The sequence below is a fragment of the Xyrauchen texanus genome, chromosome 20, assembly GCF_025860055.1.
Source record: "Xyrauchen texanus isolate HMW12.3.18 chromosome 20, RBS_HiC_50CHRs, whole genome shotgun sequence".
Taxonomy (NCBI): Eukaryota; Metazoa; Chordata; class Actinopteri; order Cypriniformes; family Catostomidae; genus Xyrauchen; species Xyrauchen texanus.
In genome coordinates, this window is record NC_068295.1 from 27,911,530 (window position 1) to 27,937,023 (window position 25,494).

Consider the following 25,494-nt stretch of genomic DNA (forward strand, 5'->3'; position numbering starts at 1 on the left):
TATACCTTCTGAAGATATGGATTAAACCACTTCAAAGTTCAGGTCACCAATCACTTGCATTGTATGGACCAACAGAATGGAAATCATTTTCAAAAAATCTTAATTTTTGTTCTGCTGAAGAAAAAAAGTCAAACATCTGGGATGGCATGAAAGTGAGTAAATGAGAGAATTTTCATTTTTGGGTGAACTAACCCTTTAAGAAGGGCTCATGGCAAAAATGCCCAGAAATTCTAAATTTAGAGGCAAGAAATGCCCCCACAATGAATTCCTCTAGTTAGGCCCAATTACACATTATTGCATTAAGTATATGTTGCTGTTGATCGAATTGTATGGGTATGAGCTAATAAAACCTTAATGTAGTTATTCATGTTGAGATGTTTTGTTGAGAATTTACACTGTTGATTTAATAAAACGTTAGTATTTGACATAAAAGTATAACACCTTATATGTTTTAATTTTGTTAAAAAAAAATATAAAAAGTATAAATTGCCCCTGAAAATCAAACTGAAGGGGAGAAATATTGCCCCTTAATGGAAAGTTAATTTATGACCCTGGTGCACACCCAATATTATCAAATATAATATTCAGCACTCCATGGTGCTGCTGTTAATGCGGTGTGTGATACTAGACCAATAACTCTAAATTGCAATTAAAACTGAAGTGGCCTTTTTTTGTCCATATACATTAGCCAGTCATTGAAAAACCATGACCACATTCCTGTGTACATCTTAGAGATGTATGTGAACAACCCAATCTAATGTATCCAGAATTTATACAAATCTATTAATTGAACAGAAACAGAACCAAATAGTAGGAGTTATGCATCTTTATTGAGGGGAGGGGGGGGGGGGGGGTAACTTTAAACAGACATTGAGTGAGCTGTATTTCAGTGCCACAGCTGTGAAAGGTGGGCAGAGATCTGATCTGAATGTTGCAAATCTTTACAATCAGAGAGAATACAGGAATCAGTCCCAAACTCCCACTGATGTACAACATCTGTCCTTATTTCCTGTGATTGCATGCACTCCAGAAGCAGAACAGCCTAAAGACATTCTCTGGCTCAGAGTGGCTCAGAGAGAACACACTGTGGTCAAACAGGCATGGCATGTGTTGCAGGGTGAGACAAGTCCATTGGTAGAGCGATCAAAGCGGCAGAGCTGGGAGTGGAGTTTCCATTGGACAGATGGATCCATGAAGTCTGGAAAGGCCAAAAGCAGGCTGAATTCCTGATTGAGAAGAAAACTGGGGTTGTGCCTCCATAAGAGACAGATGGAAAAATATGGTCTTGCAACAGTGTCCGAAACATGAGAACAAACAGTTTGTAAATGTGTCCAGCCAACATCACATGGCATATTTCTGAGTCCATTCCCGTGCTATTCTGTTGTATCTGTAAAGTGGGGAATGAAAGAAAAAAACATAAAAATCTTAGAATTCAGTGAATCCTTCATGCAAAAATTGCTTCCAAAATGCAGTCTGAGCTTGTCAGTTTCAAACCTTTCTAATAGCACCAGTTAGTAAGTACTGCTCCATAAATAATGTACTAGGCTTTGGTAGTTGTCACTACTTGCTCATCTTTATTGAAGAAAACAAAACAAATAAAATATATACTATATTTCTATCAGCATCTTAATGGGCTGCTGCTCATGCAGTGCTGCAACCAACTCACACAAATCAAAAATGCTCAGCCATTACAATATACAACTCTAAAAAAAACGTCTACATAGTTAATGAAAATGTCATGCTGCTATAAGTTGGGCCCTAATTAATTCAGTTTTATCTTTTTGCATTTTCAGTTTTATTTTTTCTGAATTCCATGTTTTGAAATTTCATACAAAGTCTAATCAAATGAATTCACAGAACAATTAAATTTTAAACATACAATTACACTATTTTTATCAAATGAGGTGCATCTATACATATCCTCATAGAACAATCCAAAACACAACACTGGACTTATTTTTTGTAAAATACAGCGTTGCACAGCAGAGCATCACATTATTAATGAAAGCATTGATGAAAACATTTCTTTACCACAGCAATCTTGTGAGATATTGCTTAAATATGATTTACTTATTGATTTATTACTATTACTACTACTAGACTGAATATAAAATGTACAGTAGTAATACAGTGCATTCAGAAAGTATTCAGACCCCTATATTTATTTTTTCACGTTTTGTTATGTTGCAGCCTTATGCTAAAATGCTTTAAATAATTTTTTTCACATCAATCTACACTCCATACCACATAGTGGCCCTGTTTACATGCACTTAAGAAAACTTGTTTAATTCAGGGTTTTTGCAGAAATCGGCATTCTGAAACATCATGTAAATGAGAACGCGGGGTTCTTTACACCACTTAAGGGATTAAGAGAAAGTGGTTTAGGGTTTCTCCCCAAGAATGTGGCTTATCTGACCATGTAAACACATAAGCGGCGTTCTCACAGGTTTTTGAAGACTGCACATGTGTGAAAAGACCAGAGTAACACACGTCATCAGATGAAAGCACATACACAAACTATACTCATTTAAACACCAGTGAAAATTATCGACCATCCCTTACCTCTGCGTATATGCGCTCGTACATTGGAGGAATACCAGTGTTTTAAGTAAGAGAGAAAACCCCACAATAGCTGCGCAATTCCGCTGCAGGTTGCAACAAAATTTTACAAAACAAACAGCAACAAGTAAATAAAGCGATACAACAGAGTAAAATAGCAAAGTTTTTCTCAGATGCCACGTTTGTTATTTACAGAAGCGTGGTGGGGACATTACATTGCTACGGATAACGCTGCTTTCTCACCGAGCCACATGTATACACGATTTAATATGCCGCTTATACGGTACATGTAAACAGGAACACAGCTTTCTCTCAATAAGCAGTGTTCTCGCAATGTGCTGCTTTCTGGTGTCCATGTAAACACACAATAACAAGGCAAAAAAAATATTTTTGATAACTTTCCAAATGTATTTAAAAGGAAGAAATTTAAATATCACATTGACATAAGTATTCAGACCTTTGCTATGACACTTGAAATTTAGCGCAGGCGCATCCCATTTCTCTGGATCATCTTGATGTTTCTACACATTTATTGAAGTCCACCTGTGGCAAATTCAGTTGATTGGACATGATTTGGAAGTTTGGAACAACAGGACTCTTCCTACAGCTGCCCGCCCAGCCAAACTGGACAATCAGTGCAAGGACATGCAAAAAAAGCACATAAAAGACTCTCAGATGGAGAAACAAGATTCTCTATTCTGATGAAATGAAGACTGAAATGTTTGGCATCAATTCCACGCATCACGTCTGGAGGAAACCAGGCACTGCTCGACACCTGCGCAAACCATCCCAACGTTGAAGCATGGCGGTGGTAGCATCGTGCTGTGGGGGTGTTTTTTAGCGGCAGGGACTGGGGGACTGGTCAGGGTTGAAGGAAAGCTGAATACAGCAAAATACAGAGATATCCTTAATGAAAACCTGGTCCAGAGTACTCAGGACCTCAGGTTGGGCAGAAGGTTCACCTTCCAACAGGACAATGACCCTAAGCACACAGCCAAGACAAAAGCAAATGTGGCTTAGGGCAAACTCTGTGAATGTCCTTGAGTGGCTCAGCCAGAGCCCGGACTTGAACCAAATCGAACATCTCTGGAGAGACCTGAAAATGGCTGTCCACCAACGGTCCCCATCCAACCAGAAAGAGCTTTAGAGGATCTGCAGAGAAGAATGGCAGAAAATCCCCAAATATAGGTGTGCAAAGCTTACTGCATCAATCCCAAAAAGACTTGAGGCTGTAATCGCTGTTAAAGGTGCTTCAACTAAGTACAGAGTTAATGGTCTGAATACTTATGTCAATGTGATATAAAAAAAAAATGTATGTATTTTTTTATTTGCAATCCCCAATTCCCACTACTTAGTAGGTCCTTGTGGTGGCCTGGTTATTTCAATCTGGGTGGCGGAGGGCAAGTCACAGTTGCCTTCACTTCAGAGACATTCAACCCACGCATTTTATCACGTGGCTTGTTGTGCATAACAGCGCGGAGTCTCCGCATGTGGAGGCTAATCTCCGCGATTCAAGCTCAACTTACCAGGCGCCCCACTGAGAGCGAGAACCACTAATCGACAAGGAAGTTACCCCATGTGACTCTACACTTCCTAGCATCCTGGCCAATTTGGTTGCTTAGGAGACCTGGCTGGAATCACCAGTTTTTTCTTAATACATTTGCAAAAGTTATTAACAGTCTGGTTTTTGCTTTGTCATTGTGCTGTATGGAGTGTAGACTGATGTGAAAAAAAGCGTTTAAGCATAAGGCTGTAACATAACAAAATGTGAAAAAAATTAAGGGGTCTAAATAATTTCAAAATGCACTGTATGTGTTTTTTCAATTCAACACGTCTAATTAAACAGCTTTTATTTTGGCGAAAAGCCAAATTAAGGACTTTGTATGTTGTTTTATTTTTTTTTTCTCTCCCCTTTTCTCCCAATTTGGAATGCACAATTCCAAATGCAATCAAAGTCCTCGTGGTGGACTAGTGACTCAATCCGGGGTGGCAGAGGACGAATCTCAGTTGCCTCTGCGTCTAAGACCATCAATCTGTGCATCTTATCACGTGGCTTGTTGAGTGCGTTACCATGGAGACTTCACGCCATTCTCTGCGGCATCCACCGAGAGCGAGAACCACATTATAGCGACCACGAGGAGATTAACCAAACGTGACTCTACCCACCCTAGCAACCAGGACAATTGGTTCCTCAGATAGCCTGACTGGAGTCATTCAGCACACCCTGGATATGAACTTGCGACTCCAGGTATGGTTGTCAGCATCTATACTTGCTGAGCTACCCAGGCCCGTTTGTATTCTTTTGATGACAACTTCACACCTCTGGATAAGCAGTTCGCTGTATGACTTAATGTGCTTCTTAAACAGCAAATGGCTGCAATTTAATTATAGAAATATATAGTCTGCATGTGATGCATGATTCACAGTGAATAAATGCTCTGCTTTCTATCATTTAATATACACAGAGGGCACTGTGATACTCATAAGAGCTTTTCAATGTATGAGCAGCCGGCTTCACACATTCCATATTATGTATTTATTTAATTAAATCTTAGCATTTTGTGGTTAAACAATTACAAAAGGACATATTATTTTAATTCGAAATAATGCCCATTCATACATTTATTTTATCCCTAATGTGGCAAATTTCATGACATTCCTCATTATGACAAGATCAAATGATTCAGTCCATGTTTTCCGCATAGCCCTATGTAAGGCTTTATGGCTAATTAAAAGCCATGCTTGCTATTAGAATAAATACAGTACAAAAAAAAACCTAACAAGAAAAAATAAAGCAACAATTAAGTTTTTGATGGTTAAACAACCACCTAAATTAATCCTATGCCTATAATTTCAAAATCTGAGTTTTCACTTGCCTCTGGCACCCTTTGAAAGAGCACAGTTTTTTTTTCCCAATCATTTCAGAAAAGACGTAATAGCATGTATTAGTGATGCACACCTGCTGTGGCCACAAGTTCATGCTGCACCACACAGGAAGCAACATTGTTTACAGTGCTTCACTTTCTTTACAGTACCTCTAATGTTCACAATGCAGCGTTTCCCTTCACCTACAGCATGGCATATTTCTCTGTCCATTCCCTTGCCATTCTATTATACCTGATAGAGCATGGTGTGTTAGACAAAATAGTTTTTCACTTTGAAATAAATTGATGCATTAATTGATATAAGAATGCATAGTTATTTAAACCTTTCCTTGTAATCTTTGTTCACTGACAAATGCTAGACAAATTGAGAAACTGAAATAATAGTTATAAAAATGTGAAGATACAGTAACAAAACTTAGTTAGTTATTATATCTAAATTTCTTTCTTTCCTTAAAAAAGATTTCTTAAGCTGAAAGCCTTCTCTCCACAAAGACATAGTGGATTAAAAGGATAACCACAACATCCCTTTAGCAAGAGAAAAAAAAATGACTAACTTAAGGGGGCCAACTTTAAGGCCTATGCACATAAAACATTAATTTCTCGCTGCGATTAACTTTCTGTATACAAACAATGGATTCCTATGAAGCCAATTCACACCTGGAGCAAACATTCATGCAACAAAGCAAGATTATTTAAGGTGAGGTTTAAAATAATATATATATATATGTTGCCAACCATCCCATATAATAAGGAATCGTCCTGTATTCAACCCTCCTATTTTGATAAATAAGGGGTTCTTAGTTTCACATTATCACATTGCCTCCGATGTGCAAAGGCACACTTTTTTTTTTACATTGCTGCAAAATGTTTAAATTAAATTTAAATTAAAAAAAAGTGAAATTTACAGTTTTCATCCCCTTTCCAGAATCTGCTAAAAGTTTGTCATTTTAAAAATAAGAGGGATCATAAAAAGTGCATTGGGTTGTATTTTTTTATTTTATTTTGTTCTGCCCCGATTAAGCCTTTTGACATAACTGATATTTACATATATTCCACAAGACAAAATAAACTTGATATATACAAATCATCCTGTTCAGAATTTTACATCCCCTTTGTTCTTAATATAGTGTATTGCTTCCTCGATGAACAATGACTGTTTATGTCTGTTGTGATAGTTGTGCACGAGTCCCTGCTTTATACTGGGCAGTGAAGCTGTTCTTGGGAACACATCCTCCTGGTACTGCACTGACTTTGGTTTCCCAACATTTTCCACACATTTGAGTTCTTCACAAAAGACAATATGATGTTGAAATCAAGCTTGACACAAAGGACAATTGAGGGACTCAAACACAACTACTGCAAAAGGAGCGAACATTAAATGATGCATAAAAAAGCCAACATAATATACGAAGAACCAAGAGGATGTTAACTTTTGAACAGGATGATGTGTGTAGATGGTTATTGTTTTGTCTTGTAGGATTTATGTAACATCTGAAAAAAATATTTGCTAATATACACTGATAAGTCAAAACATTATGGCCACCTGCCTAATATGCTGTTGGTCCTCCAGGTGCCACCAAAACAGTACCAACCAACTGAGGCATGGACTCCACAAGACCCCTGAAGGTGTCCTGTGGTATCTGGCACAAAGACATTAGCAGCAGAGTCTTCAAGTCTTGCAAGTTGCAAGTTGGAGCAGCCATGGATCGGACTTGTTGGTCCAGCACATTGCATAGATGCCAAATCGGATTGAGATTTGGGGAATTTGGAGGCCAGGGCAACACCTTGACCTCTTCATCATGTTCCTCGAACAATTCCCGAAAAATGTGTGCAGTGTGGCACATTATCCTGCTGAAAGAGGCTACTGCAATTTGGGAAATCCATTGCCATGAAGGGGAGTAACAATGTTTAGGTACTGTAATCTCCGGACTATAAGCCGCAACTTTTTTCCCACGCTTTGAACCTCGCGGCTTAAACAACGACGCAGCTAATATATGGATTTTTCCCGCTTTCAAATTTTATTAAAAAAATTTAAAAAAAAAAAAACATTCTGTGACGTGCTCAGTTTTTTGGCGGCATGAAGCTTTCATTAGACCAATGAAATTGCCGAACGGGTTAAGGTCAAACAACTTTTTTGTTTACTGTTTAGATTAAATCAAGCGCGCTCAAACTTCCCATCATTCTGATTACGGTAGTCGTTTTGTCACCCTCAAGACACGGAGAAATGCATATGATGCAGCTTTCAAGTTGAAGGCGATTGATCTGGCTGTTGGAAAAGGAAACAGCAGCGTGATGAATTGACTCAGTGCAAAAAGACAACTAAAGCTGAGGCTATTCAACTCCAACACCGAAGGAGATGACTTCAGTGGTTTCATGTGCACAAGAGGAAGATAGTGACCAATGACAATGACAGTAGCTAGGCTACTGTTTACTGCAAATTTTTTATTTTTTGTTACAAGCCGTGTGTGGCATGAAAGCACCCTTACCGCTTTTCTCTCCCGGACGGGCGCTTGACCACGCCCCCGCTGCCACACCGTGTTTCATTAAAGCCTATTTATTTTTGTTACAAGCCGCGTTTCGTTAAAGCCTGTGTAAAGTTCATTTGTTTCAATGTACCGTCAGGCACCTGCGGCTTATAGACAAGTGCGGCATATTTATGTTCAAAATAATAATTTTTTTTAAATTCAGTGGGTGCGGCTTATATTCAGGTGCGCTCAATAGTCCGGAAATTACAGTAGGTGGCACGTGTCTAATTGACATCCACACGAATGGCCGGACCCAGGGTTTCTCAGCAGAACATTGCCCAGTGCATCACACTCCCTCCACCGGTTTATCGTCTTCTCACAGTTCATCCTGGTGCCATCACTTCCCCAGGTAAACAGAGCACACGCACAAGGATGGAACAGGTGACCTTCCACTGCTCCAAGGTCCAGTTCCGATGCTCGCGTGTCCATTGTAGGTGCTTCGTTTCCCTCGTGCATCATTGAGCCTTGGGTGTCAAACATCCCGTTGCCGGTTTGTGGTTTGTCCCTCCTCGGACCACTGTTGATAGGTACTCACCACTGCAGACCAGGAGCACCCCACAAGCCTTGCCATTTCCGAGATGCTCTGACCCAGTCATCTAGCCATAACAATTCGACCCTTGTCAAAGTCGCTCAGGTCTTTACTCCTGCATTCAACACGCTGACTACAAGAACTGATTGTTCGCTTCCCATCTAATCTACCCAGACCTTGATATGTGGCCATTTTAGGAGATGATCAAAGTTAATCGCTTCCTCTGTGAGTGGTCATAATGTTTTGATTCATAGTGTATATCTTTTATCTTTGTATAAACTCTGAAAGGGGTATGTAAAGTTATGAGACAAAAAGGGGGGATGCAAACTTATGCAATCAACTGTAAGTAACTATTAAAGAGGAGTTAAGTCAGTACTTACTTCTCTGTGTCTGTTTTATAGATTCGGGCAATCTCTGGCACAAGAGGGTCGTCTGGATTAGGGTCACATAAGAGTGAGCAGATGGACAGGAGAACTACAGGAGACACATATGTGAGCACACGTATACAACATCAACGCTTGATGTTTTTTTTCTCCAGAAATTACACACTTAAACACTCTATTATTGTGTGTATACCTTTAGAAATAGTAAGTGCAGGTGACCACTGAGACCTGAGGATATCCAGACAGATGCTGCCATTACTGTTAATGTTTGGATGGTAAATTCTTGTAGTAAAAGCAACCTGACAGAGAGAAAAGAATGTAAGACACACATCCAAGAATACGGAGGCAAAAGACAACGCAGTTTTTAAAGTTCTCACCTTTGGTGGTTTAAAGGGGTAATCTGTTGGGAAGTGTATGGTTAGGAAAAAAACACCACCCTGATATGGACTTTCATTCTGCATGTATAAAACAAAAAGGAAAATCGTGAATAGTACATTTACCATTGTTTCAGCACAGCTCATAGTGCATTTAAGTGCACAATTCAATAACAATGTTCTACTCACAGGGCCCATGATTGTTGCCTGCCAATGGAACACTGAAAGAGAGATAAAATGTACATCATAAGTTTATATTAAGTAATATTATTAATGTATAAATTTGGTGAATTTACCATCATCCCCCACTGGACCTGCTGAACATTGTGCCGGAGGATCACGTGCCAAGTCAGTCAGTTCCTACAAGAAAAAGCCAGGAAGATTATATTCACTTAATCACATAATAATGCAGAATATTGAAGCTCACTAACTGGCGAAAGGTCTTGCAATAATGGCTCTTGCCTCTTTTAATCACTATTGTGACAGCAAGATGAAACCAGCAGATAGAATGTTTTGCAGCACAGTGTATTTATAGTTCCAGAGAGGTCATGAGGGAGAAGGGCTGGAACACAAACTGAACGAGCCCATAGACATGTTAAGGGCACAATGTTTATTTTTACTTCAACATGTCTGAGAGTGGGAAGACACCTGGGGTGTATTTCATGACAGGAAGGTAGCAAACCACAACTCTCTAATCATTCTAGTGCTTTTCCACTGCACAACTAAAGACTACTTGAACTTCCAAACACAGAGACATTGTGGTAGATTATGTTTGAAAGATTTTAATTATAGATACACCACTTTGCTTTCACAACATCTCCAAATAAAACCTCCAAGTCCCTAAAGGACAGCTAAAAAAGGAATCTACATTATCAGCAGTATAGAGAGGGGCTCCCATGTCAAACATTTAGGTTTTTTTATCATCTTTGATGAACTATCAAATGAATATTATGGCTGATTAAACATTACTCAAGTAAAAATCTCAAGACATGTTTAGTTTTTGTTTAATTTAATGGGATTATGTTTAGAATTTAACTGAAAAAGCTGACATGGCAAAATAGCACTATTTGAAGATTGTTGTTTAAATGCCGATGTGGTGTAGGATTTAGCATCAATTAAACGAAACACTAATGAACCTCGCAAAATATGATCTACGCTGTCAAGGCTGGTGTCTTCCTCACTTAAAATATTTTAGCCCATTTTAAATATTTACGCATTTAAATGTCATAAAACCAAACTGAATTGTGTAGTGTTACACAAATTTAAGTTAACACATAAAATGTTTAGGTTTTCACATTTTATTTAAGATTACTTAATTAAATTTAAAATAAATGCGTAAATCTTACCAAATTATTTTTTTTTGAGTGCATAAAAATTGGCAGCTGTCAAGTAGAAATCGTACACAAAGGCCAAAGGTTTGACATTGATTATGTATCATCTTATTTCTCATTGAAATAATTTTTTATAATGTCATTGATTGTAAGAATGTCGATGTTCAGAACTATTATCGTGACACCATTTAGTGTCGGGTCTTATTATGTGTGGTTTATTTTAGCCGTTTTAAAGATTAAACAAACGTTGCAATTGAGGTACGCTAGGTCAATTATAATGTTGTTTTATTAAAGCGATTAATCGCTTGTATAGGGAATAGCCTCATCTCGCTTTATGAGAAATAACACGACATCTACGGCTAACACGCTTGTTGACGAAAAATAACGAAGACTAGATCGTCAACACTCGGATTTCAAATGCTGATAATGTATACTTGGCTAGTCAGTCCACGTACCTTTTGGATTCGTTTAAGCGCCATCTTCCCAATGGGTTCAGTAGCTCCTGAATCACTAGCCCACTATTCCTCTTTCTCTCTTTCTTTCTCAATGTGTGTACTAACCTGAGAGCTAGCTAAAAACTAACATTAAAAATGTCAAAAAAATAAAAATAATAATAATTTAAAAAAACAGCTAGCATTCAATGTGTAAAAAAATAAATGATGTTCCTAAATGATATGCCAATATCGACAGGTCCTGATCCCTGTCGTTAACTGTAAAAGCTGATGTGCGTGTACACTTCTCTTTCAGTGTGATCTGAGCTGACAAGATGTCCGTGAGCTTGTTGTTAGCCACGTCCAGCAGCTTCTTCTATTATCGTTTTGATTAAATGGCGAATTAAATCGAGATATTGACCCGCGCGCCACCGTGCGCGCTGGATGACGACTTGGTCAGTTGAAATCATAGACTGTAAAAAGGTTCAACTCGATATGTATAAAATTTGTCAACAGAAAGAGATATTATCATCGACGAGTTTTACAGTCTTGTATATGACCACAATGATGAGATGAAATGCAAAGATAACATATAATAATGTTGTAGTTGCAAACGCTGACAATTGCAACTTATGAACAAGGAGTAACTTAGATCACCAAAATGCCTAGAACATCAAATAAATGACAATGCTTATGGGGAAAAAGTACTGTTCCATAGTTTGGTATCATATGTCAATACTTTACTATCACAATGAAGGATTACCATATTCACACAACATGGTATTTACAATGGTTCTCTAATGAACTTTAAAGAATACCGTGCTATTTTTTTATGGTACTTGTAAGTAATATGGTATTCCCATGATACATGTCCTAAAAACATGGTAATAGAATTCTAAAAAAAAAAAAGAAAAATCTCGCGGGGTCTTATTAGGGTTACCACCTTGGCCCAGGTCACCTTATCAATGACCGAAAAAACAAATTGCTGGCCATCATACAAGAAATAAAACATATTATTTAGGACTGTTTACATCTTGTTTGATATGCAAGTATAGCATATAATCCAAACAATAACATCAATACACAAAAAACAAACAAAATAATTAAGATACGCAGTTCAATTTCATGCCAAAAAATGAATTGTGTAATTTTTCACAAAATTAAATTGCTCAATTCAGTTTGTCATGAAATTGAAATGTGTATCTTAAAAACAGGCTAAAAGTGTATTATTATTTGTGTGTGTGTAAAATAAAACATCTTGTGTAATTTGTGTGTGTAAAACATATTATTTACTTATTCTGGCCCTAAAGCTATTTTCTTGAGTTTATGGTTCACACTGAACATTTAAATGTTTTAAAATGTATAAATATGTATTTATAAAGTTATGTATAAAGTATATAAAAAACATTCGCACATGCATTTAAACCAAAGGAAATCAAATAAATGTATAGTACATAAACATTTACTCCAAAAATATTTTCAAGATACAGTACGCATTTCATGATTTACTTTCATAACAAATTTCCATCAAATTTATTTGAGTAACCTTTAACCAAATTAAGTAAAATATATTTTACGTTTTACAAAATGAAATTTGTTAATATCACACAAAATAGAAAAATATCACAAAATCTTTCCTTTTTTTCTTTTTGGAGTTTTGGGCATTATGAACCCAAGAGATCTTAAAGTAAAAGAAAGGACATTCCTTTTTTGAACATACAAACATCATAGTAAGTAGACAAGTTTAAAGGATTATTCACACACAAGTGAAAAATCTCAATCACCCCAACAAACCAGTTCACTAAAATTAATCAGACTTTTTTATTCATATGAGAATGCATTTCGCCAAAAACCAAGACAATCCTGGAAAGTCCCGAGTGGCAACCCTAGGACTTGTGATAATTTCAAGATTTTGAACACAAACAAATTTATTACTACCTATTGAACATTTATACATTTAGTTACAACGCAGAAAAAAATACACAATCTGATCCAGTAACCAAAACCTAAACAGAACTAATTGAAGTCACTGTGGTTTTGCTTCAAGATGGGTCCTAAAAGAGTTGATAAGTTGTCCCCAATAGTCTTATTGGGTGTACATATAGCAAAGTAATATGTCATGAACTTTCTGGAGTCTGAAAAACATGCATTCAATCAGTAAACAAACCAGTCAATGATAACTTATATAGTTTTAATCATTCAGCATGAAAGCAATAGATTACCACAATAAAATGGACACATAATCATATCCAAATGATTGTTTTGCACAGAGGTTTAAATGAAACTGGGCAAGACTTTAACCACAGGGCAAAACAACTTAAATCAGTGTGGTTGTATAAGACTTTAATCTTTATTTTTTGTTAAGACTAAATGGTAATTTCCCCTTGAACATTGATCTTTGCCTTGTGCAGAGAGCAGCTCATGGACCATCTTTTATTCACTAATTAATTTGGGCAGCAGTAGCGGTTCTAGATTGTATAGCGCCCCATGCCGCCCCCGGCAAGGTGCCACCCCGGGTAGCTACCCATTTCGCCCATGCCTAAATCCACCACTGTTGGGCAGTATTCATCCATTAATAATAATGCAATTGAAAGAATGATCATGACTTTAAATCACATCATTTATGCTCATACAAAAGCATGTAATAGAGTGTCAGAGGCACAATTAGCAACAGATCTGCACCATTTAGAATAACAGTCACACAAAATTCACTCACCAAAACTTTTATCTCAAATACTCATACCAAAAAAAGTCCTTTAATCAACATCCAAATGACACAAAAATTAATGGAATCAAGTTAATTTCCCAAATGAGTTTGTGAGTAAATATCTCCAAAAAAGCAGAACCAGAGTTTGAGACATTTTCTAGTGCCCTATTTCTTCATACCTCTCCTTTGAACTGGACCATCATCCTAAAAGTATCTTATTTGACATTTTATTTAAAAAAAAATGCCAAGAAAAGATTATTCAAAATGAATATAATTTGTTAACTATAATCAAATGCTGTTGAAGTGCTGTGATTTGATTGGTCCCTGGACACAATCAGCATGTCTTAGTCCTTTGTCAATTATGTTTTTTTGATAATTATGTCAATTATACTTGCAACCCTCTACATTTAAGGCTTCGTTCCTTTTCAGTATGTCCCACTTTTTCTCTGAACTTTGCTCTATTTCCTTTGGAGTAAGATTTCTGACTCATGGTCTGTTCTGTTGCCACATTCTCTCTGCTTTATGTTGTCTCTGATTGAGCTTGTTTTTTAATCAGTCTGCTTCCCTGAGCTCTTGGGTCTCATCCTCAGGGCTCTTGGCTTCCTCTTGGAAAGGGCTCCCATCTGTTGAACAGCTTGGATTTCCCACACTATGGGAATCTCCATTTACACCATAATGCAAATTCTGAAGACTCCCCTTGCTGCAATTTCTCTCAGAGTTTGAATATTTCCTTCCTAACTCATCACAATCCCTCTCTGTAAAGTGAACACCATCTCCCTGTGAGCCCTGCATCTCCTCTTGATTGGATTCTGAGTTTTCTGGTCGAGGCTGTTGCTCTGATGGTTGGGGGTGTTGCTCCATTTGCTGTGCTTGTTGTGGCTGGGCATCAGCTGCTGCACCCATCTGATTGGTCAAGGAGGGTTTGATAGAGGCATGGCACATGGGGCATGTCTCCTGCACATAAAGCCACTTTCTCAAACAAGTGCCATGGAAGAAGTGACCACAGTAGGTTATCACTGCTGAAGTCATGTCCTGCAGACAGGAGAAAGAGTTAAAAAGTAATTTATTATTAATTTCACTGTTCACAAAACAAAACTAAATTTGTACTTTAGACCTCTGTTTTGTTGGACAAAAAACTAGCTAAATACCATGTGACCTATTTAGTTTCTGACTATTGAAAATGGGCAAAAATAGCCACGTTTCCACTATGGGGTCAGTGCGAACCAGGGCTATCTTTATCATCAGCATACGAGGCCATATTTTCAGAAAGCCATTTTGAAAACTATATTTATTTTTCTGTTTTAATTCTGTTTGGTCATGCAAAAATTACACCCTTCAGCTTTAAATATAATGATACCAAGAGGAAAGTTTGTTGTGAACTTTGATATTTCTGGAGTACGTACTCCAACTTTGTTTGTTTGTTTCCAATTTGTGGACAATTTTGGCCACAAATACTCTGATTCAGAATATAATGAATAGAGCTAACTACATTGTTTTGATACAAGCCTGTTCTAACACTAACACATACAGAGCTCCCTCACTTTGTTTTTGAGCTGACCTGAAAGCAGATGGCACAGACATCATTGTGGACCTCTAGCTGCTCCGCGCTGGCACGTGGTAACAAGTTGATTTTGCGAGCTGCCTCCTGTCTGAGCAGGAAGCTTTTCCAGCCAGCCTGGGCACGCAGCCACACATTGCAGTACGAGTGGATGATAATGACCGACGCTCCCATCCAGCTCCACTCACCCCACAATGACTCCCATGCCCCATATGCCACCACACACACAGCCACTGCAAACTCCAGCACCCGACAAACTCCGTTGACATAATAAACAATCTCATCCAGACCAGGCAGGGCAGCACCACGCCATACCTCCACCATGAACAGGCAGTAGATCAGCAGAGTGCCCGTCACCTAAAAGACATAGAAAATTATTCATAAAATTATGCTAAACATTATTATTATTAGAGTTCATACTGCATGAACAGAACAGAATCTACCTGCAGTGATGTAAGCATACAGCTGGAGACCAGAATCAGCAGCCAGAAATCCATGTGGAAAAATTGGGCAATCTTGTAAGCCATGAATCCAGGAAATAGTAGTAGAAACATGCACATTGATAACCCACGCAAATGCTTCCAAACACTCCTGTGGAGAAAGCAAAATCATTAAACAGTGGCAAAAAAAAAAGTATGTGAACCCTTTAGAATAAGCTTGTTTTCTGCATTAATTGGTCATAAAATGTGATCTCATCTTCATCAAAGTCACAAGTATAGACAAACAAAACGTGCTTAAGCTAACAACACATAATTATAATATTTCATGTCTTTACACCTCCGATTAAACATTCACAATGCTGTGGGAAAGTAAGTGAACCCTTTGACCCTCCTTTGGCAGCAATATCCTCAACCAAGCTTTTCCAGTAGCTGCGGATTAGACCTACACAACGTTCAGAAGGAATTCTGGACCATTCTTCTTCACAGAACAGCTTCAGATCAGCCATAATCTTAGGATGTCTAGTGTGGACAGCACTCTTGAGGTCATTGCACAGCATCTCTACTGGGTTAAGTTCTGGGCTCTGACTGGACCACTCCAAAAGGTGGATTTTCTTTTTTTTAAGCCATTCTGTAGTGAACTTACTTCGATGTTTAGGGTGATTGTCCTGCTGCATCACCCAACTTCTACTGAGCTTCAGCTGGCACACAGCCAACCTGACATTATCCTGTAGAATATCTTAATAAACTTGGGAAATCCCAAACAATTCAATCTTAGTTTCATCAGTCCACAAAACATTTTTTCAATAGTGTTGTGGAGTGTCAAGGTGGTCTTTGGCAAACTTCAGGTGCACAGCTGTTTTTGTTGGAAAGCTGGTGTCCTGACATGGACACCACCAGTTTATTGTTTTCAGTATAGTAGACTCATGAACAGAAATGTTAACCAGTTCCAGTGATACCTTCAAGTCTCTAGCTTTCACTCTAGGGTTTGTTTTTACATCATTGAGCATTCTGCCATACGCCCTTTGAGTCATCTGGACAGCCACTTCTAGGGAGAGTAGCCGCAGTACTACATCATCTCCATTTATTAACAATTTGTCTAACTGTGGACAGATGAATATCTAAGCTCTTCAATATTACTTTGTAACCCTCTCCAGCTTTATGCAAAGCAAAATTCTTGATCATAGTCTTCTCTTTTTTTTTTTTTGCGAGGCACAGTCCACATCAGCAGATGCTTCTTGTGAAAGTATAATAAAAGTATAATAAAAGTGGTCCATAAAACTCATGCGATATATTCCTAGTTTTCTGAAGCAATACAATAGCTTTGTGTGAGGAACACACCACAATTTAAGTATTTATTCACTGATCATTTTCCCCTCTGCTGAAGCTCTGAAATGGACTACAAAAGGTCATATGGACAACAAATTTGTCACTTCAACACCATTGATGGAAAACATGACTTTTGACCAAATATCACTGATATCAATGGTACCATATTTGATTTGAGAGTTACACTGCACTTGTGAGTTGATTTCAGGGTATTCCTCCCTGCAAAGCTATTGTTTGGCTTCAGAAGACTTGAAATATAGCATACAAGTCACATGGATAACATGTATGGCACTTAAATGGCGCTTTGTCATTTTGGAGTCCTATTTTGTTTTCATTATATGGGAAAATAATGTTTTGAGAGAATTACCAAAGAGGTTGCAAATGGAATTACGCACCTGTTTCTACTGGCTCCAAGCCCCAACACAACAGGCTCTGTGATCTCACTCATGCTTTGTAGAGTAGAGGTGAGGACGATGAAGAGGATGATGAAAAGCAGGAAGCAGCGCTGTAGAGCTGTCATGTCCAACAAACCAGTCTGCAGGGCCAGTAACAGCAGAGTCACCCCCTCTGTCACACCTCTACAACATATGCACACACATTCCTAAATAAATATGTTAAATGCACATGCACACAGTAAACTACACTCCCTTCTGTTACCTGTGCATGACATTGTGGTTCTGTAGAGCGTTGAATCCCCCGAGGTAAAACTTGCAGAGATTCAGGAGTCCCAGAGCCGCATATGATACCACGAATGTTAAACCAAGCAGGGAGTATGGACTAGCACAGCATTCTGACACACTGTAAAATATATGCACAAAATATGTGTCCATGATTTGCAAAACAGGAGTAATTATCAGGGCTTGCAAGGCAGCCTGCCCAAATTCCCATATCATAATTTAGGCCTAACTGCTCAATGTACTCAATTCAGACTTTGTTTTCAGATAATTTCATTTAAATATTTTTTTGTTTTGTTTTTAATCTTAAGTAAGATTTACACTTTAATCTTAAATTTCTTTGTTTGAAATGTTTGAAAATCTCCCATTCACTTACATATGACTTAGAATCTTCAGCATTTATAATGTAATAATACATACGGATTAGTGATTGGTCTTCTTTCATACCTCGATTTGCATAATGATATGCGATGGGTCTTATTTATTACCTCTGTTTAAATAGTAAATTGTCATTGGTCTTGTCTTCCTTGCATATATTTAACCATTTATAGCTGCCTTTACACTACACAGTGACTATGAGTTCATTCTTGTGTGAAGCCAACAAAAAAAGTGTCATACAAAAACCTATAACCTAAACTTAACAAATTTGAACACTATTCTCTTTTGCTGCCTTGCTAGTACTGCTATTTACTTAAGAAAATGCTTATCTAGTTATATTAGCTTTCCCCATTAATATGGCCTTTCATTGAGGTTGAGTACTCTGCTGTTTACCTGGTCAAGAGGTAGAGAAGGGGACCCTGCTGCACGGCAGTGACAGTGCCAAAATTGGTAACAAGTTGCACACCGAACAGTACAAACCAGAAGACACTAAACAATACTGGCACGGCAAAGCCATGCCACAGAGACACTCCGACCGCCATCAGTCTGTACAGCTCAGTCACCTACAGCAACAAAAGTAAAACAGAATAACTGAGATGATGTATGTTTCATGACCATGTGCAGCTATGTAAGTGTCAGTATATGTTTGTGTTACCTCTATGTCCATTATCTCTCTATAAACAGCTCTGGCCAGTCTGTACGGCACAAAGAGGTTAACGAGGAGGAAGACAGCAACCTCGGCCCCAGTGATCATCATGGAAACGAAGGAGAGAGTGAGGAGCCAGTCCAGAGGCACAGAAACCACACGCGCCAGAAGAGGGAGCAAGTGCGCAGAGAAGAGCCACACGCGTTGAGTGCGCATGAGGAATGCACAGAGTGTACTGACTATTATCTGACCTGTAGGTGATGTCACATACAAGCTTATTGTGAAAGACAGAATGTTATAATCACACTGTCATAATCAAGACTGACATGCACAAATATATAAAAGGTATTTGTGACTGTACAAATCATGTAAAACAAATTGACCAATAAGACTGTTGCATGACAATCACAGCATCTAACGTACAGTGGCTCTGAAGGTATATGGACACTTTAACCACACTGAAAATGTATGAATCTCATTGCATTAGATATACGGTCCAAAATGTAGACAAAAATTGTTTATACACTTTGTGGTTGTCAAATGTTAGTGAACCATGTCCATAATCAATGTGATGAAGTACATGTGTGGTTATTCTGCTAGGACACCTGTGTGAACTTCAGGGGAACTGACTTCATACATTCATACATTCAAATGGCCCTAGGACCAGGGTAGGGTTGCACCAGCTGGGCATAAGATCTCACTTTAGTTGAGGTTAAACTGAGGCCTTAGTAACTTAGTAAAAGTCAGTGCTTAATATAGTTGCACCACCAGTTCTTAAGGCAAGACTTAGCTAGTAGGTTGTAAACTCTCTGTAAAGTAGTCACATATTATGACATTTACCTTTATTTAAGCAGCCTTCAAATTTGTAAACGGAAGTGTCGAATAGCCGTGCATTTCCATTTTATCTTGTTACGGTTCATGGTCAGTGGTAATAAATTAAATTTCCACTGAAATACTATACATTAAAAGAATGTATTAAATATACTAAATTGTATATTTAAATATGTAAATACTGTATAAATAGGCCTAATAATTTTCAGGAACGGGATCTAAAATTATTAAGGGGCAATAAATAAATACTAAGACTGGAAAATTGACATTTATTCATTTTAATATCTTGTATATTTTGTATGTGTTGAAACTTGGAATACCAGTGGCAACACACACCGGAAAATGCACTGTTTAGATCAATTTCATGCTAAAGAGTCAATAAGTCAGTTTTATACATTGTTATCTCTGGAAAATGTAAACAAGTGTAAATATCAACATCATCATATATGTTTGTCACGCCAAACATGTCAATAAGTTTGCTTCTTTGTTCCAACTGTTGCTCCTAGTCAGAGGCTTCCATAAAATATTTGGTTTACATGTAGGGAGGATTATGTTAAGTGGTGCAATGCTCAAATGTGTGTAAAGTGTAACTTGGTGCTCATTTACACTGACTAGTCAAAGTTGTAACTCACGCATAAGCTGGTGCAACTAGCCCCAGTTGGTTAAAAATATTTGCTAATATAAATATATGTAATACTATGAAAAACATACATATTTAGAGTGGCTTAAAAGGAACAGCTCACCCAAAAATGAAAGTTCTCTCATCATTTACTCAACATCATGCCATCACAGATGTGAATTACTTTCTTTCATCTTCTGAACACAAACAAATGTATTTTGAAAAATATCTAAGCTTTGTAGGTCCACACAATGCAAGTGAATGGTGACCAAAACTTTGAAACAGTAAGAAATCTGTTTTTTGTGAGAACAAACCAAAAAATAACTCCTTTTTCATTTTACATCTTGCCATCAGCAGTCTTTTTAGCAATCATGAATTAAAACTCGATTACACTTCCTATAGCGTCATCTAGCGCTTTGCTCATGCGTCAAGCACTAGGAAGTGTAATCGAACTTGAAATCATGATCATGCCTCGCAATGACAAGATGTACAGTAAAAAGTCATATTTTGGTCTGTTCTCCCCCGAAACCAATTGAATCGCTTCAGAAGACATGGATTAAACCAGTCTTATAGATTGTTTTTATGCTGCATTAATGTGCTTTTAATAGCTTCACAATTCTGGTCACCATTCACTTACATGTTATGGACCTACAAGGCCGAAATATTCTCCTAAAAATCTTTGTTTATGTTCAGCAGAAGAAAGTCATAGACATCTGGGATGGCATGAGCGTGAGTAAATGAAATAATTTTAATTTTTGGATGAACTATCCCTTTAAATGTGTGAATACTAGCCAGGGACACTGTAAGGTTTGTGGTATGTGCAACCTACTAGTGAGTGAAGTCACAAAACGATTCAATGCTGGAGAATCCAGGAAGAGTGCACCATCATACCCATATTGAACTTCCCCTCTAACATAATCTCTGTCAACAAAACAAATATTCATAAACAATGCTGCTCATCGAACAAAATGTATCCTCCAGTCTACCCTGTTTAATCAGATTTGAAGCCTGGAAGCAATATCGGCAATAAGGTTGATGCATGATTTTATAAGTACCAACATGGCATGCTCACCTGACAATCTGATGACCCATGTAAAGTAAGAGGGCACACAAAACATGCAGGTAGAGCTGAATAATATGCCCAAGTGGCAGCAGCAGCACCACAATGCTCAATACATGACCTGCAAGGCAGACAAACAAGAATCAGTATTGTCCACTATGATGGAATACACATTGCATATTGATCTAATACTACAATGTAATGACACCTTCATAATGATATAACATTTACCAAAGTAATATATGTTCCAGATCACATATTTGTACTTGAAGAGCATGTCCTCTGTCCTCGCCTTGAGGTGATCCGTGAAGCTATCAATGTCACATTTATAAAGCATGTCCAACACCAAGATACTGGGCACCCTGAGCACAACATTGGCTACCTCCTCTAGTCGTGGCATTTTAACGCAGACAAAATAACCACATGTACTATGTACAAAACCTGTGTCACATCTTCATATGATCATGCTCCTGTTGTCTGCTCCTGTTTGTGAGAGCTCTTAATGACATTGGTCAGTTGGGACGACCAGTAGATCCGATGTGAAAACTGTAGGAAGAGAACGGATGACAAGATATCCAGTGAAATTTCTGACTCAAAAGTCCTTCCGGTTTGTTTTCTAACATATAACTTAATGCATAGGCTCATTACATACGATGTAAATAAAGTATCCTTTAAAGTTACTTAACATAAAAAAAAACATTGATAGCTGATTATTATTTCAATGTATTTTTCAAAGACGGTTGCCTCCCACCTCGACTGTTTGTTTTGACAGCATGGTAGTTCACAGATCGAGGATCTAAAAACACAAGCGGTTCATTGCTTGCACATTGAACGGCTTTAACACCTGTCACGACCGCATATTGTGTTTGGAAACTACCGTAAACTGCACACAGATGAGCTCCCCTTCCTGCTCCGTGTGTTTGTATGTCATGTATCTGTATCGTTCTCTACTGACTACTGCCACCTACAGGCCTGGAGTGAAACTTTTTTGTTTTTGCAGTTGTTCTCCATGGGTTGTTTTTAGCGTTTCAATGTTTATTCTGGCCTGTTCGCTTTATTGGCTGAAATATTAAATATATTGAAAGTGTATTTAACTTTACAAAAATATACTATGCCGTTCTAGTATGATTTAACGCAGCAAATAATGCAATTTCAAGTGAATCCTTAACCCTTGTGCGACCTTTGGGAGATTTGTGTCTTTTTTTTTCATTTTTGTTTTTTCTATCATTTTGGCTTTGTTATTGCCAACTGCATACATTTGGACAAAGGTGTGTATTTTTGGGGGGATTTTGTTATTTCAACCTCAGTTCCTATAATACATCTATACTACACTCCTTACACAAAATAGTTACACTCAGGACCTTCAGGAAAAAAATTACCCATTGAAACCCATTAAAACTTCAATATTTGATCCCAGTGCCATTAAAGGATAAAAACATTCATTTTATGCATTCCGGAGCCCTGGCTTCAAAACGTAAATTTTAATATTTTCCACCAGATGGCGCCATTTTTCTAATGTCTAAAAATGTAACTTTTCTGAAATTTCTAAAACAAGAGTGTGAAATGTTCACACAAAACATCACTAAAATAAGCATAAACGTAATAGTAACCATTAAAATAAAATGTAAATAACGCAAATAATGTAACATGAAATTATATAAGTGCAGAAAAAACTAATAGTAATAAACAAGCTTAACATTGTGTTTTTATGATCCTTTCCAAGAATGGCATTGTGGTGACTGTAATTCATTTGAACATCTGACATTAAATGAGGATGTTCATCACAAGTTCATTAATGAGCTGACCACTACTAAGTTAAAAAAGTTGTGTGTAACCAGGAGTTATTTCTGTCACTGTGTTTACGGGAAGAAAAAATGCAAGGTCCACTTCTGCTAATTTCAGCAATCATCACTGTCTTCTTAGTCATACTGTAAGTTTCAACTGAAACAACATTTTTTGGAAGGCACCATCATACCAGAGGAGGAAAATACTTGAAGGAGGAAAATACACTCAGCATTAACCTGAGAACACACACATAGAACATTTTAGAACGGTGACTATTCAAATGCAGTGCAGGTAAAAAGCTGTGGGTGCTGTAAAGGTCTGAGTCTGTGTGAGCAAGGGGGAGAGGAAATGGGCTCAGTGACCTTTGCAGCCAATTTCCCCTGTGTTCAAACAGCAGCATGAAAGCCATGTCTGTTTCTGAAGTCAGTGTAAAATGTCAATTGCAACTTATCCCACCAGCAGAAGGATTTGCTCTGAAAGTAGATTCCCTTATTGTTGCCGTCAGCTTTTAAGTCATTGCACATGGATGCTATGACCCTATCCTCTCCTCTCTATAAGTGCTTTCTTTGTACCTGTTACATTATTTTGTTTTTCAAGGACATTTGTTTTGAATGGCATAAAATAGCAATTTAGAGATTTGTGTAGAATGTGACAAGAGTGTAACAATTTTCAAAAGAGGGGGATTTTATTCTGTATAAACTTCTACTCAGAAGTGATTCTGTATCTCACTGTAAATACTAATAGTTATCTCAAATTGTAAAAAAATAAATATAAATAGTTCAGTCAACTTAAACTTAATTTTTTACTATGTTTACTAGTCTTAATTAAGTTTCTGTTACTCTCTAAACCCTAAACTTGTCATTAATGAAAACTTTTAAGTGGTCCTAATTAAACAGTTCTTTAAATGTCACATTTTGGAATCATAACTGAAATATATGCGTTCTTTAACTTTGGCTTTGAGCACTACTAACTCAAAATTGTGACTGTGTGTAATACCCATAAGCCCTTGCGATTGAATAAATAATATATCTTTGGTCAAAACGGGAACTTTTGTAGAAAAATAGTAATTGTTATTTAATAATGTACACTGGTGGCCAAAATTTTGGAATTGGTAATTGGGTGAACTTGGAGCCTGTTAAATTTAAGTCACACTTCTCTACTCAATTGTACTTTACAAAAGTGCAGATTTATGTGCACTGAGAAGTACTGAGGAGAATCCAATATGCAATATGGCCAACTGAGATTCCAGTCATAATGTCCCTTATACTGTATAAGACGTGCTATAGCTCAATTTAAAAATAAAAACAATGAAACTATAATCAGAGGTGAGTTAAGTTTACTTTTAAATAGTTAACATTACTTAAAAAAAATAACTTCAGTTTACTTGATCCAATTAAGTGCTTTTACTTATAAAAAAAGAAAAGCATGCAAATTGATTTCATTAAAATAAAATCCAAGGTCAACTAATTCGATTTTTCTGGCTTATAAAAGTTTTCTTTGTAGAAATAAAATAGTATGGAATATTGACTGTTATCATGGAATAGTCATAATAATAAATTATTCATATTAGGGGTATCATGTAGTAATATCCTAAAAATTATTATAAGACTCAATTTTGCCTGGCGTGTTCAGGTTTTCTTTGCTTATCATTATTTGGAGTGAGGTAAAAAAAACTAAGCAGCTATATATTGTTCATATGTTCTGATAGTTCTCATAAAACTCCACTTTCACCATAAATCAATTATTTCCATTTTAACATTAATATCTGATCTGAAGTTTCTTTTAGACACAACAATAATGAAGAACAACTATCATATGCCACCAAACACGTAGCTTGAACACTGAGCCATCAGTGAAACTCACTGTTTCACTAAGTATGGCATGAGAATGTTCAATGACTTCATTTTACAGTAAGCGATAAATGGAAGTAGTGTGGGGAGTGGAAGAACTGTATTCATGGTTTTAACACCACACCTCATCATGATGCAATATACATGTATCAGTCAGCAGAAAATTCCATATGACAACTTTTTCACTATTTTTGTCTCAGACTTTAATATATGTAAACGTGACTTTGCAAATTGAGGTTCCACATGTGATAATTCCATTTCCTTTATGGAAACTCGACAAAGTCACTGCTCTTCACATGAAACTATCTTCCCCAATATGGGGAATTCCTGGTTCCTACTTTGACGAGCCCTTTTTCTTTATGGAAACTAAGGGCTGAACCAGTGAGATGTTTTTCCTGAGAAGAGCTTTGTATTGATTCATTATGAGGGGGCGGGAGACTCCCTCCCACTGCTTCCTTCTTACTGGGAAGTGATTGCAGGCTTACGGTACTGAAAGAGCACGAGGGTGAGTGAGTAAGTGTGTAAGAGGGAGCTAGAGAGAGAGAGAGAGAGAGAGAGAGAGAGAGAGAGAGAGAGAGAGAGAGGGTATTTAAGCTGAGAGAA

At 37.4% G+C, this 25,494-nt stretch overlaps 2 protein-coding genes across 3 annotated transcripts; both read right to left on the bottom strand.

Annotated features, from left to right (window-relative positions):
- Positions 1–819: 819 nt before the first annotated feature.
- On the bottom strand, positions 820–11,380 carry LOC127660556 (ubiquitin-conjugating enzyme E2 D2-like). 2 transcript variants are annotated; one of them, XM_052150876.1, is made up of 8 exons: positions 11,042–11,380; positions 9,552–9,615; positions 9,445–9,476; positions 9,259–9,336; positions 9,075–9,180; positions 8,879–8,972; positions 5,595–5,676; positions 820–1,387 (listed from the first exon to the last, which is right to left on the bottom strand). In XM_052150876.1, exons 1-7 carry the CDS (start codon positions 11,063–11,065, stop codon positions 5,628–5,630), a joined length of 447 nt encoding a protein of 148 aa, XP_052006836.1. In that variant the 5' UTR covers positions 11,066–11,380; the 3' UTR covers positions 820–1,387; positions 5,595–5,627. The 2 variants fall into 2 exon arrangements, with proteins under 2 accessions (XP_052006836.1, XP_052006837.1); XM_052150877.1 differs by lacking the exon at positions 5,595–5,676.
- A 1,289-nt stretch (positions 11,381–12,669) lies between these two features.
- LOC127660555 (RING finger protein 145-like) lies at positions 12,670–22,181 on the bottom strand. The gene is made up of 11 exons (XM_052150874.1): positions 22,008–22,181; positions 21,488–21,802; positions 21,269–21,377; positions 21,026–21,117; positions 18,756–18,997; positions 18,494–18,663; positions 17,706–17,846; positions 17,444–17,626; positions 15,726–15,873; positions 15,283–15,639; positions 12,670–14,756 (listed from the first exon to the last, which is right to left on the bottom strand). Exons 2-11 carry the CDS (start codon positions 21,654–21,656, stop codon positions 14,277–14,279), a joined length of 2,091 nt encoding a protein of 696 aa, XP_052006834.1. The 5' UTR covers positions 21,657–21,802; positions 22,008–22,181; the 3' UTR covers positions 12,670–14,276.
- Between the last annotated feature and the right edge of the window lie 3,313 nt (positions 22,182–25,494).